The 12,793-nt window shown below is 37.1% G+C and overlaps 1 protein-coding gene across 1 annotated transcript in view; it reads left to right on the top strand.

Moving 5' to 3' along the window:
• The window catches only part of LGR4 (leucine rich repeat containing G protein-coupled receptor 4), a 101,250-nt gene extending 88,818 nt beyond the window's left edge, over positions 1-12,432 (top strand). Inside the window, exons 11-18 of the mRNA XM_070472968.1 lie at positions 1,245-1,316; positions 2,401-2,466; positions 3,640-3,711; positions 5,376-5,447; positions 5,700-5,825; positions 6,604-6,719; positions 6,985-7,068; positions 9,410-12,432. Of these exons, the coding sequence (XP_070329069.1) occupies positions 1,245-1,316; positions 2,401-2,466; positions 3,640-3,711; positions 5,376-5,447; positions 5,700-5,825; positions 6,604-6,719; positions 6,985-7,068; positions 9,410-10,686 (1,885 nt within the window). The 3' untranslated portion in view covers positions 10,687-12,432. The remainder of the gene's footprint in view (positions 1-1,244; positions 1,317-2,400; positions 2,467-3,639; positions 3,712-5,375; positions 5,448-5,699; positions 5,826-6,603; positions 6,720-6,984; positions 7,069-9,409) is intronic.
• The last annotated feature ends 361 nt before the right edge of the window (positions 12,433-12,793 follow it).

The following is a 12,793-nucleotide window of genomic DNA, read 5'->3' as shown; positions in this document are numbered from 1 at the left end:
CATAGGTTACAATTTTCATGTGTGCCAAAGTGTAAGAAAAGTCAGGAAGCATTGAGCTAAGGAGTTTAAATTCAACTCTCAAGGCAGTTTGGAGATGTTAAAAATGTTGGATGATGTGGTGTGAAGAGGGTAAAAAGAGAATACTAGAGCTAGAATCGTGAGGAGGCCATGGGAATACTCTACTTCGCTAAATGAGCACATTTAGCTATGAGAGTTATGTGTCTTTAATCCATCCCTGGAATTCCTCCATGTGGCCTGAGATTCCTCCATCCCTGTGTGCATCATTTCACCCTTGATCTGCATAGTAGCAGTAAAAATGAAAAGGGTCAGATGCTGAGATCTATAGAAGAAGATAAAACAGAAATTGATGGTTGAGTGCAGATGGGGACATGGAAAGGGAGGATGGATTATTGGGCTGCACCCCACAGGTCTTTAGGGCCTGCACTTGCCCAGCTTCAAGACTGAAGAAAGAGCCCAGTGTCAGCAATAGAGACATCAGTGGTTTAATGAATGGGGGGAGCTTACACGTCTGAAGCAGGATCCTGGAGCAACACCCCACCAGCTCCCAGCTGACAGGACATGGTGCAGTTTTTGCTCCCCAGGGTGGTGGAGGGGAAGGAGAGATTGCCAGTTATATTGATAGGAATAGACATCAGGTTGGCTCATCCGTTACCAGGGAAACCAGCAGAGGGGCACGCCCTTCACTGTCCCAGGCCTGGGACAAGTATGTAGGAAGGCCAGTTATGTGAGTAGCGTGTAGGTGAAGCAGGTACTGGTTGGGCTGGGATTATACAGAGAGCAAGAGAGCAGCCATCTTGAGGGGCCTGATCATACAGGGATTAAAAGAAAATTTCAGAATATTGAGTCAGGTTGATTGAAATAGTAGACAGAATCAAGATTTGGGGGGCAGGATAATAACTTAGTTTCAAATATTTTGGGTGTGAGGGGGTGACAGACTTGCAGGTGACCATGGTCAGCTATAACTATGGATTTGTTTTTTTCTGTCGAACCACATGAGAACTCAAGCTTATCCTCTGGACACTATGAACATCTATCTTATCACAAAACTTTTCTTCATTAGAGGGTTCGTTCCTTTTCCCACTTTAGGGAGTAGTTAGGTAGTGGGATACACAGACTCTGGTCCATATGGAAATATGTGAACATGTACTTTCCTCTGTGAGAATAGCATTTTGTTTACCATCTCAACTTGAATCATTTCTTAGGCAAACCATGTTTCTCCACAGGACCTTGACAGGTACGAAGATAAGCAATATATCCAGTAATTTGTGCCAGGAACAGAAGAGACTTAGGACTTTGTAAGTTGGATTCCTCTTCCCATCTCCTGCTTTTCTTTTATGTATTTCACATAGTTTGAGTTTTGTTTTTAATAAACTGTTTTCATTTGGTGACATTATGGTATAATTATTTCTTATTCATTCCTTTCATGGAAATGAGCAGGTGTTCTGGTATCCCCCTGGGTAGGTAAAGTTTATTTGAATTTTGTTTTGCAGTTATGTGTATATCTCCCATCTTGTGACTCTACTTTGAATAAAGTGAAACCATACTGGGCTCTTTCTTGATTTCTTTTCTTTTATCCTGACCCCTCATCCTTATTCTAGTTGCCCCAGGGTAGTTACCTCTCTGTATGCAGCTCTTTCACCATAACCTAAGTAAGAGCCCAAATCTTTCTTGGATCGGGAACCAACTAAGCATTGGAGCTTTCCAAAATCTCGAAGCTGCCCTGAAAATTAAAAGTAAATAAAACATGTAAAAATGTCACAAAAACAGTTAAGTGACAAAGTTATTGTGTTCAGTGGTGAGAGATACTAACAAAATAAGTGACTGACCAAGCAAGCAAGTAATTAAATGGTGTCATGGAGTATCAAACACAATGATATCATTGAGGGAAAATTGCAGTGGGATTAACGGAGCTAACTAGTCCTCATTTTTTATTTAATATAAGTATTTTTTAAAATATGAGTGCATACACCACTCCTCTTCTAGCTTTTTAATTAAATAACATGGGCATTATTTATGGTATAACAATATTATAAAATTATAAATTAAAAAATCCATATCTCTACCAAGTGAACATAATTTTTGTATATTTCCTATACTGTATTTTTCATATTTATTTTATATTCTTAATGTTTTAAAATATTTTATGGTGTCTATACTCAATATTATGTACTCAACGTTTGCCCATCTTAAGCTTGTTCTGTCTCTAAGGTACTCTGGAAAGCTTACAAGTATAAGGAAAACAAAGTTTCTTTTCTTGTTCAGCCATATCTCTTTATAACAGATCTTAGCATTGTTTTTGATGCTTCTGAATACAGCTGTCTTAATATAGTATTCTGATAACAAAATTAATTGACCATTTTCTATTTGCATTGTTTTAAGGGACTTGTCTTACAACAGTATAAAAGACCTTCCAAGCTTTAATGGTTGCCATGCTCTGGAAGAAATGTAAGTTGGTCTTTGACTCTTTTTGCTGTGGTCTACTGTTAATTCATTGAGCCTTTCCTATTGTAAATAAATGACTCACATTAAGGTCTTAGAAATTCATATAATCAGGTGTTCCTGTGAATAAGTGTTCAGTGACACCAGGTGTGTTCATGTGGCTAGCACTGGGCACCTGTCTGTCAGGCAGTCTGTGGGACTGTATGGGAGGAGGGCAGTAGGAAAAAGCAGCCAAACAAAAGCCGGTCCAGGTGTGGATGTCTGCCATGGAGCTTTATAATACAGCTGTGGCGGGAGTTGACTGGGAGGTCGAGAAAGGGAGGAGCTAATATTCCCATGTTTATAATATCTCCTCCTTCCTCTGACCTTCTTTCTGCAGTACTTGACTACTTGACATGGTTATGTTGTCTTGGGTCCTTTTTTTTTCTAATAGACTTTATTTTTTTGAGCAGCTTTAAATTCACAACAGTATTGAACAAAGGGTGCAGATATTTCCTATATTCCCTGCCTTCATATGTACATGGCCTACCCAGAGTCAACATTCCCCACCAGAATAGGACTCTGTTATCATTTATGAACCTATACTGACACATCCTTATCACCCCGAATACATAGTTTAATTAGGGTTAATTAATATGGAACATTCTATGGATTTGGACAAATGTATAATGACATATGTTCATTATTATAGTATTATACAGAGTCATTTCACCACCCTAAGGTTTGGGAACAACTGTTTTTTTTCTTGACTCCATCATTTTGGCTTTTCCAAAATGTCATTTCGTTGGAATCTTAGTATGTAGCTTTTCTAGACTCTTCTTTCACTTAGTCATGTGCAATTAATGTTATTCCATATCTTTTGAAGGCTTGATAGTGTCTTGGGTCCTTTCTCACTGTGTTGTTTTCCTGATCTCACTGAGTGGAGTTGGTGAGGAATTTAGATAATGTACCTTAACTGTTAGTTTCATTTTGGGCGTAATACCAATTAGTCTAGTCCTTTCATCCCCCGGATGAGGCAACAACAGTTCTCTTTACTTTCAACAAGATCAGTTGGTGTTACTTGTAAATGAATATTTAAACTTCGAAAAAGTTAATTAAGAAATGTTATTTTTCAAAATAGGAAATATTTTCTGTTGTTTTTCTCTTTTTTTTTTAACCTTTCATCTTATTCTTTTTTAGTTCTTTGCAGCGAAATCAGATCCACCAAATAAAGGAAGATACGTTTCAAGGCCTGACATCCCTAAAGATTCTGTAAGTTCCTCTGTGATTATCAGAGGCAAATAAAATTGTTGTCAAGCTGTAAATTAATATATCATTACAATTCCCATGTTAGTAAATATACTTAAATACAAGATTTATTATGGATAAATACTATTTTTCAAACTTTACCATGTGATACTTTAATTTCTTTTCAGTGTTTTTTTTTTCTAACCTTAGCTAATTTATGAGATTTGTGAGTCAAAAGAATATAATGTGTATAGCTTGAGAAATGCACCTTGTGTATTTTCAAGTAATAGAAATGAAGTTTGCCAGTTCTTTAGGTGATGGGTGGACACCATAGCCTGTGGGTCACAGTCAACCTGCTTATTGTTTCTGTCAATTAAGTTTTACTAGAACACAGCCATGTCCTTTGGTTAAGTATTGTCTAAAGCTGTTTTCACCATGCTATGGCATAGTCAAATAGCTGCAGTAGAGACCATGTGACCCCCAGAGGTGAAGAATATTTACTGTCTGGGATTCTACAGAAGAGGTTTGCTGACCTCTGTACTGGTGTCCCTCATGACAAACACAGCTAATACACAGCAGACACATTCATTTAAAAAGTGATTTGTATTTGAGGACATATTTGTGCCTCGTACGCTATTAAGCACTTGGGAATATAGAGATGACTAAGACAAACCATGTCACTGCCTTCATGCAATACAGAAGACACAATACACTTAATTAGGAAACATTTTTTTTTAATATAGAAAAAAACTGGAACCATTGACAGTGAATTGAAATTACAGATACTAATATATCATGTTTTCCAATAGATCCCCATTAAGAAATCACATGTGTTCTACTAGAAAAACACTTTATTGGTAGTTAGGTTTCTAGATCCTGCCTTGTGGCAGATGGGCTTCCTGTGGGTCAGGGCAGTAGTAGGCAAAGGGACTGATTCCCAGATGCAGTCACTTCCAGAGCACCAGTAAGTGACAACAGTGCAAAGCTGCCCTGCTTTGTCACGATTTGGAACCAAGTCTGTCGAATTTTCCTGTTATCCAGGAGATGTGTCACGGAATGAATTTACCCTATCTTTAAATTTCCATTAGGGCTCCGTGTAAGTGTGACTGCAGATCACTTCTCTGTTCTATTAATTCTGTAATATCAGAATTCCGCAGGGTGTGTTCCTGAATGTATGTGGCTCTGGTGTTGATATGGATTTTTTTTCCTGCTTGGGGGAAGAATGATATCTGAAGCCCTTCTGGAATGCTCTTGTTTGCATATTGATTCTTTGTCTTCCCGAAGGGCCTTATCACTAACCTTTGAGAAGGCAAACAACACTCCGCCTGTTTTTATTTTCAGCTTTGTCAGGAGCTGGGCTTCTCCTCATCTAGTTGGTAGTACCAGAAGCTATATCATATCATTTGTATTTTTGAACTGGTACCAGAACGATAAGGAGGAGAAAATTCACAACTGGTTTGAAATGGATGCCAACTGAAATTACTCCTCCCTGGAACACATTCCAAGAAATAGATTGTTGTTAAGGGGAGGCCTTCGACATAAATATTAAAAATGTTGTTGAACAGGATTAAAGATCTTTGTGATTTTATCAGGGAAACTATGACTGCAGCAGATCCTAAAGTGTAGTCAAAGTAATTGCATTTCGAGTTTATTTGAAAGGAGTTAACAATTTATTTTTGTAATTGCAGAGATCTTAGTAGAAACCTGATCCATGAAATTGATGACAGAGCTTTCGCCAAGCTTGGGTCAATAACGAACTTGTAAGTTTCATGCAACAATATCATGAAAGTAGTGAATAGTCTACAGAAACTTGTGTTTTAGCATTGTCTTCCCAAATTGTCTTTCTGTTGAGTGTTCCTTTGTATAAATGCTAACCTGCTATGATGTAGTGACAGCTTCTGAAATGGTTTTTCCTTACCTAAACTTCCTCTTAAAGCTCTAATATTTATGATGTTAATACATGTACAGACTTGTGTTTTAGGAGTTAATTTGAAGTCTTATTCACATTTTAGAGATGTAAGTTTCAATGAATTAACTTCATTTCCAACGGAAGGCCTAAATGGGCTAAATCAACTGAAACTTGTGGGCAACTTCAAGCTGAAAGAAGCCTTGGCAGCAAAAGACTTTGTTAATCTCAGGTGTGTTTTTCTTATTTTTCTTTTTTCTGGAAGTTTTGGTAGGCCTTCAGATTATAGAGTATCTTGGTTTTTTTTTCTTGCTGTGGTTCTCAGATTTTCAACCTCAATCCTCACAAATTTGGAAAAAAATAGAGCCCTATTCCATTGCTGTTGAGAACATGAACTGCAACCTATGATGCTGTCAAGGAGATAATATAGCTCTTCATCAGAATGGTTTTATGTATAATGGGATTTATCATTTGCAACAAGATAGCAGAAACCACTTATGAGCCTACAGAAAACTGATACAATGTGATAATACTTCATAGAGACAGAGCGGGGACCTCCTTAGATATAGTAGGGCTAGAGCACTTGGGAATATTATCATGGGAGAAGAGAATAAGTATTTTCATTATACTTATATGAGAATGTGAATTCGTTTAATGGTGTAAAGTCACAAATGACCTGGAACATTAATTTTAAATGAAACTACCAGTTTCATATAATACATTCGGTGTGGTTAATTCATTTATAAAAGGAGTCTGATAAGATTTTTCTTTAAATTGCAGTATTGCTATTAAGCTTTAAAGATGGCTTGATTCAAATTCAGTTTTTCAAATCATACCTTATCTAATTGGAGAAACTCATGGTGTCCCCTGATACTAGAGCCTTTGTTTTTAACAAATGAGGAAACCAAGTCCAGAGGATAAGGACCAGTTTAAAGTATTTACTTTTCACAAAACAAAAGCATGTCTGTGAAGTTGGTATTTCAGTATAGATTTTGCCATTTTTTTTCCAGGTCTTTATCTGTACCATATGCTTATCAGTGCTGTGCATTTTGGGGTTGTGACTCTTATGCACATTCAAACACAGAAGATAACAGCCTGCAAGACCACAGTGGCTCAAAGGATAAAGGCAAGTGCATGAACTTTTAAAAACAGAACACTCTTTACGGCATTAGTCAAAGTCTGTGTTATTGTAATCAGTTTGTGAGGGATCAATATGAAATTTGTGGAGAAAAAATGGCTTTTGTGTACTGTGTTCTGACATCTTTAATATGTTATTAAGTGTGGTGCACACTGAACTTAAATCACGTACAAGAGAAAACACTGCCAGAAAAGTGTTTTACTCTTTTAATCTGACTGCAGCTTGAATTGAACAGTTTGTATTATATGTTCAGGTCTCAGTGATGTGGCAGGTGTCACCAGCAGTGCTGAAAATGAGGAGCACAGTCAAGTCATTATCCACTGCACACCCTCGACAGGTAAGCACAGTTTCTTGCTTTAAACGAACATTAGGCAAATGTATCTAAAACTTCTGCGGATAAATGTGATTTCTGTAACAGGAGTAGGACTAGATGATTTCATAAGACCTGATTCACCTGTGCTCTGTATACCAGGAGCTTAGGCATCTCTTGCAGGATCTTGGGCCAGACCCAGTGACTCAGAATTTTTGTGTTAACTAGCTTCCCAGATGGGGGTTACACACATTAAGGATGGAGAGGTACTTTCTTCATGCAACTTTAACCCTGGGATAGTTCTAGAAGTTACTGGTCTATAAAAACTTTTAGTGTTATCCTTTTATTTTTTAAATGCAACCTTGTCTACTTTTCTATTTTACTTCACTGAACTTTAGTAGACTTGGGAGAGTTACTAAACTGACACCACAAGTTAGTATTAGGTCATGACTGTGATATCCTGCCTAATCTACCAGAGAAGATGGATGTATAATTTTACTGTTAAAAAAATTTTAAATGGCTAAGTTGCGTGCTATGAAGTAGATTCCTGTTTAATCACACAGGATATTCTGAACATTAATTTTATAACTCAGAATCATAAGTATTATGGATTCTTTAATGATTACTACTGAATTGGTGAGCTTCTTCAGAGGCTGTGTATGTGTTCTTTTAATACTTAGCACAGTTCCTGGTGTAGAGAATAAGTTTATAGCAATCAGATGAGTGAATGGGGTTGACCAGAATCATTTATAAAATCTATAAAAGGTATTGTTACAAGTCCAGGGCTGTAGTTCACTCACTTGTTTGCTGGAGTTTTTGTATTGGACTTAAGGAATGGAAAGTCTTTATTAAAGGGGAGTCTAGACCTGAATATGCAGAGATTCCATTTCTTTCTCTCTGATTTTAAACTTTGGGGGTCAGCCAGGAGGAAAGCTGGTCTGAGCTCATCTCCCCAGGCGGCAGTAGGAGTGAATGGCAAACCTATTTCCCCAACTCCACTCCGATGTAGTAACACAGAGATAGCCATGTGCTGACACAGAAGCAGGAAGTGAGGAGAGCAGGGACCTTCTTTTAAAACTGGAGGAGGCAGCGGGTTTCCAAGACAGAGGAATGGAACAGACTTCCCAGGCCTTTGAGGGAAAGTAATTCCACCCACTATTCAAACACTTTCCAAAGGGTGTCCTATTCTCCCCATGATGTGAGCTACTCCTTGTTCCTTGTACAAGGATGAGTTCAGATTCAGAGATAAAGGTGAAAGCTTCCTCTTCACACTTCCCTGAGGGGGAAATAAAAAAATTAACTAGAAAAAAATTTTTTTGTAAGTTTCTTCAGTCAAATTGATATAAATAGTGAGCTCTGTCTTGTTAGGTCTGTGAATATCTCAGTGATAAAGATGCTTTACAGGATGTATCAAACACATTTTCTTGTGCTCTGCAGAAAACATTTTGTTTTTCTTTAGTAACCTTTAAATGAAACAGTTGTCATTTGGGACATAACTAGCATGCCAAAGTCAGTTGCTAGAACATGCAACTCAGCTACTAAATTAGTTCTTGCAGTTCTAGTTTAAGTGATGCAGGGTGTTATTGGACATAGTTTTACATGATTTGTTAACATCAATGTAATTTAGCTCTCACTGTACAATTTTGTTCAATGACCTCTGTCAGGTCTACCAAACACTTTGAAATCTCTGCATGAAAAATGGAAATAATTATATTTGTCTTATCCTGCTTCATCAGATTGCTTTTGAAGGCTGTAAGAAATGTGTATAAAATATATGTTACATACACATATCATATATAATTAGTATAAAGTATATTAGGAACTGGGAAGAAAGAAGATAAGGACCTAACATTTTTTGAAGTCCAACTATGTACCTAGTAGCCTGTTACCTTGTGTGTGTAATTTTACTTAAGCTACACAATGTTATGAAATAGGTGTTATTATCCACAAGAGGGAAAATGAAATTTATAAAGGTTTAAGCTGCCCTCTTAAAGGCGGCAAGTTATAAACCCTAAACTCAAACCCTAGTTTATCTGATTCCAAGCCCCATATGAAGTAACTTTCACATACTAGTCACTGTGCTATGTATATTAGCTTCAGTATGAGAAAAAGTGAAAATTTTCCTTTAAATATCACTGTATGACTTTGCCAAGTAGTTAATAAAAGAAATAAATATATATTAAGGTGACATATTAAAATAAATTTTTAAATAGCCTAGTCCAATGATTAGATGCCTAAGAAATGATAATCTTTTCAGTTTGAGTCAATTCACTTTGGTAGTAGATTAATTATTCTATTAAAAGTTTCTCAAGCCATATCTTATGGAAGATAGTCTTTTATAAACTGTCTTTTCTCTCTTTCATTTTAGGTGCTTTTAAGCCCTGTGAATACTTGCTGGGAAGTTGGATGATCCGTCTTACTGTGTGGTTCATTTTCTTGGTTGCATTGTTTTTCAACCTGCTTGTCATTTTAACAACATTTGCATCTTGTACATCGGTGCCTTCCTCCAAATTGTTCATAGGTCTGATTTCTGTGTCTAACTTATTCATGGGAGCTTATACCGGAATCTTAACTTTTCTGGATGCTGTTTCCTGGGGCCGATTTGCCGAATTTGGCATTTGGTGGGAGATAGGCAGTGGTTGCAAAATAGCTGGGTTTCTTGCCGTTTTCTCCTCAGAAAGCGCCATATTTTTGTTAATGTTAGCAGCCGTCGAAAGAAGCTTATCTGCAAAAGATATGATGAAAAATGGGAAAAGCAGTCACCTCAAACAGTTCCGGATTGCTGCCCTCTTGGCTTTTCTGGGGGCCGCAGTGGCAGGCTGTTTCCCCCTTTTCCATAGGGGGGAGTATTCCGCATCCCCTCTGTGCTTGCCATTTCCCACCGGAGAAACCCCATCGTTAGGGTTTACCGTAACTTTAGTGCTGTTAAACTCACTAGCATTTTTATTAATGGCCATTATCTACACTAAACTCTACTGCAACCTGGAAAAAGAAGACCTTTCTGAGAACTCACACTCTAGCATGATTAAGCATGTCGCGTGGCTCATCTTCACCAACTGCATCTTTTTCTGCCCCGTGGCGTTTTTCTCGTTCGCGCCATTGATCACTGCCATCTCGATCAGCCCCGAAATAATGAAGTCTGTTACTCTGATATTTTTCCCGTTGCCTGCTTGCCTGAATCCAGTCCTCTATGTCTTCTTCAACCCAAAGTTTAAAGAAGACTGGAAGTTACTGAAGCGCCATGTTACCAAGAAAAGCGGATCGGCTTCGGTTTCCATCAGCAGCCAGGCTGGTTGTGTGGAGCAGGATTTCTACTACGACTGTAGCATGTACTCACATCTGCAGGGCAACCTGACTGTGTGTGACTGCTGCGAAGCCTTCCTGTTGACAAAGCCCGTGTCCTGCAAACACTTAATAAAATCACACAGCTGTCCTGCCTTGACGGTGGGTTCTTGCCAAAGGCCAGACGGCTATTGGTCCGACTGTGGCACGCAGTCCGCCCACTCTGATTATGCGGATGAAGAAGATTCCTTTGTTTCCGACAGTTCTGACCAGGTTCAGGCTTGCGGACGAGCCTGCTTCTATCAGAGTCGAGGATTCCCTTTGGTGCGCTATGCTTACAATCTCCCAAGAGTTAAAGACTGAATCCATGTGTTTGTAACTGTTTCTCCCATGAAGCAAAATCACGGTGTTTATAAGCATGAACCCTAGTCTGATCTCTCATCTGGGAAGCACTTCAGTGATCACTGCCTGGTGTCACTTGGAAGAAGGAGAAAGGTGGCAGGTTATTTCTTCAACCAGATCTTTGCAAAGGACAAGTGCCTGAACTACCGATTGCTGACAAAATGCAGTGTCCAAACAATGTGTAGTCTATCTGAAACAAATAGTTGACTTGAAAACGATTTTATGTATATCGTAGCAATATAACGTTGGGTTTTTCTGATCCATAAGGAGCAAATTTATACCTGTTTCTGAATTAAGCACAAGATAGAGAACAGCTGTTAATATTTTTTAAGAATATTTTAAATGGTGATTTTATATAATTGAAGAACAAGGCTTGCTAATTTTATCTAATGTTTCATCATTAATCTCAGGACAACTTACTGCAGGGCCAAAAAAAAGGGGGTGGGGGGGGAGGTGTTTCCCAGACAGGACTGTGAGAGTGGATGTAGGCACTAAATTCTTGCAATTTTCTAATCCATCTCTGACATAATAGAATCATCAATTTTGTGTAAGAGATTTCAATCTAAAACCTGAAGATGTTTTTAAAACAATATTAACAACTGTTAGATTTTTAAAAGAGTAACTGAACACATTTGTCTTCATTGTGCATTGCTTTGTTTCGACCACAGTAATTTTTTCTTCAGTGCTTTGTGATCATACTGTTAGGAAAAAGTAAAGGGCTCATTGCTGTGTGATTTTCGTAGATTTGGCTAAACTACTAACAGAGGATTTTAAAAGTATCTTAGGGACTTGATGACTCCGTATAATGTTCTTGTGGATAAAACTCTTCCTAATATCATTGGCTCTATCAGTATTTTCCAGTTCAGTTGGCATGTGATCTACCTGTAGCTTGAATTGTACAGAAAGTAAATTGTGGCAAATGGTTTCACTAAGGTGGAAGAAATCAGGAGTAATTATGACACAAAGCACTTACCTTTATTTCTTAGTGAGCTGGATTCTCCTGAACCTATGCTCTTACCTGGAAGCTACCATATATTTTCCCTTCCTTTGATTTACAAGAGCCTGTGCAATAGCTCTGAAACTGTTCTTGTGAGACAAGATAAATATATCACTAAGGGAAAAAAAAAAGGCATAAAGCTTAGGCCTATGTCTTTAAAAATTAAAAATTCTACTTGATAGTCATCTATGGACATTTGATTATATGGAGTCTTAAAGTTATAAATGTTCAATACATTTTTTGAACACTATGCTAAATCAATAGCAAATCCACTGCCATATTAGTTGTTCATGAGATACTAAAAAACATTAAGCTAGATTGCAGTTTAATAATTAAACTGTATATATGTGCATATAATGAATTTTTATCTTATGTAAATTATTTTTAGAACACAAGTTGGGAAATGTGGCTTCTGTTCATTTTGTTTAATTAAAGCTACCTCCTAAACTATAGTGGCTGCCAGTAGCAGAATGTTAAATTGTGGTTTATATACTTTTTGCATTGTAAATACTCTTGGTTGTACATTGTCAGTGTAATAAAAACAGAATCTTTGTATATCAAAATCATGTAGTTTGTATAAAATGTGGGAGGGATTTATTTACAGTGTGTTGTAATTTTGTAAGGCCAACTATTCACAAGTTTTTTAAATTGCCATCATGTTTGTATATTTACACATCTGATAAATATTAAATCATAACTTGGTAAAAAAAGTCTAGCTAAAAGTTTTTTTCTTCAAAAGTCATGTTACTGAATACTTTCATTGCATTCATTTAAATAATAGAATAGCAGATATTTAAAATATGTGGTAAACTGTTATACATATATATGATAGGAAATATTGTATGCAGTGTGTTGAATCATTAAACTTTCTGGAAAGCAATCTATATTGCCTTAATTTATAACTAGGTATATTAATGAATTTGTTTTAGTGTTAAACTAAGCAAATTGAAGTAAAATATTTTTAAGCATTCTAGAAGAAATGTTGGGAGAACACTGCTGAAATTTAGAAGTAAGGTTTTATTGTATCTTAAGTCTGAACAATACTCATGGAAAACAAACTACGAAATTTAA

The sequence above is a fragment of the Odocoileus virginianus genome, chromosome 10 (assembly GCF_023699985.2).
Source record: "Odocoileus virginianus isolate 20LAN1187 ecotype Illinois chromosome 10, Ovbor_1.2, whole genome shotgun sequence".
Classification (NCBI taxonomy): domain Eukaryota; kingdom Metazoa; phylum Chordata; class Mammalia; order Artiodactyla; family Cervidae; genus Odocoileus; species Odocoileus virginianus.
This window is presented reverse-complemented; position numbering and strand designations above follow the sequence as displayed.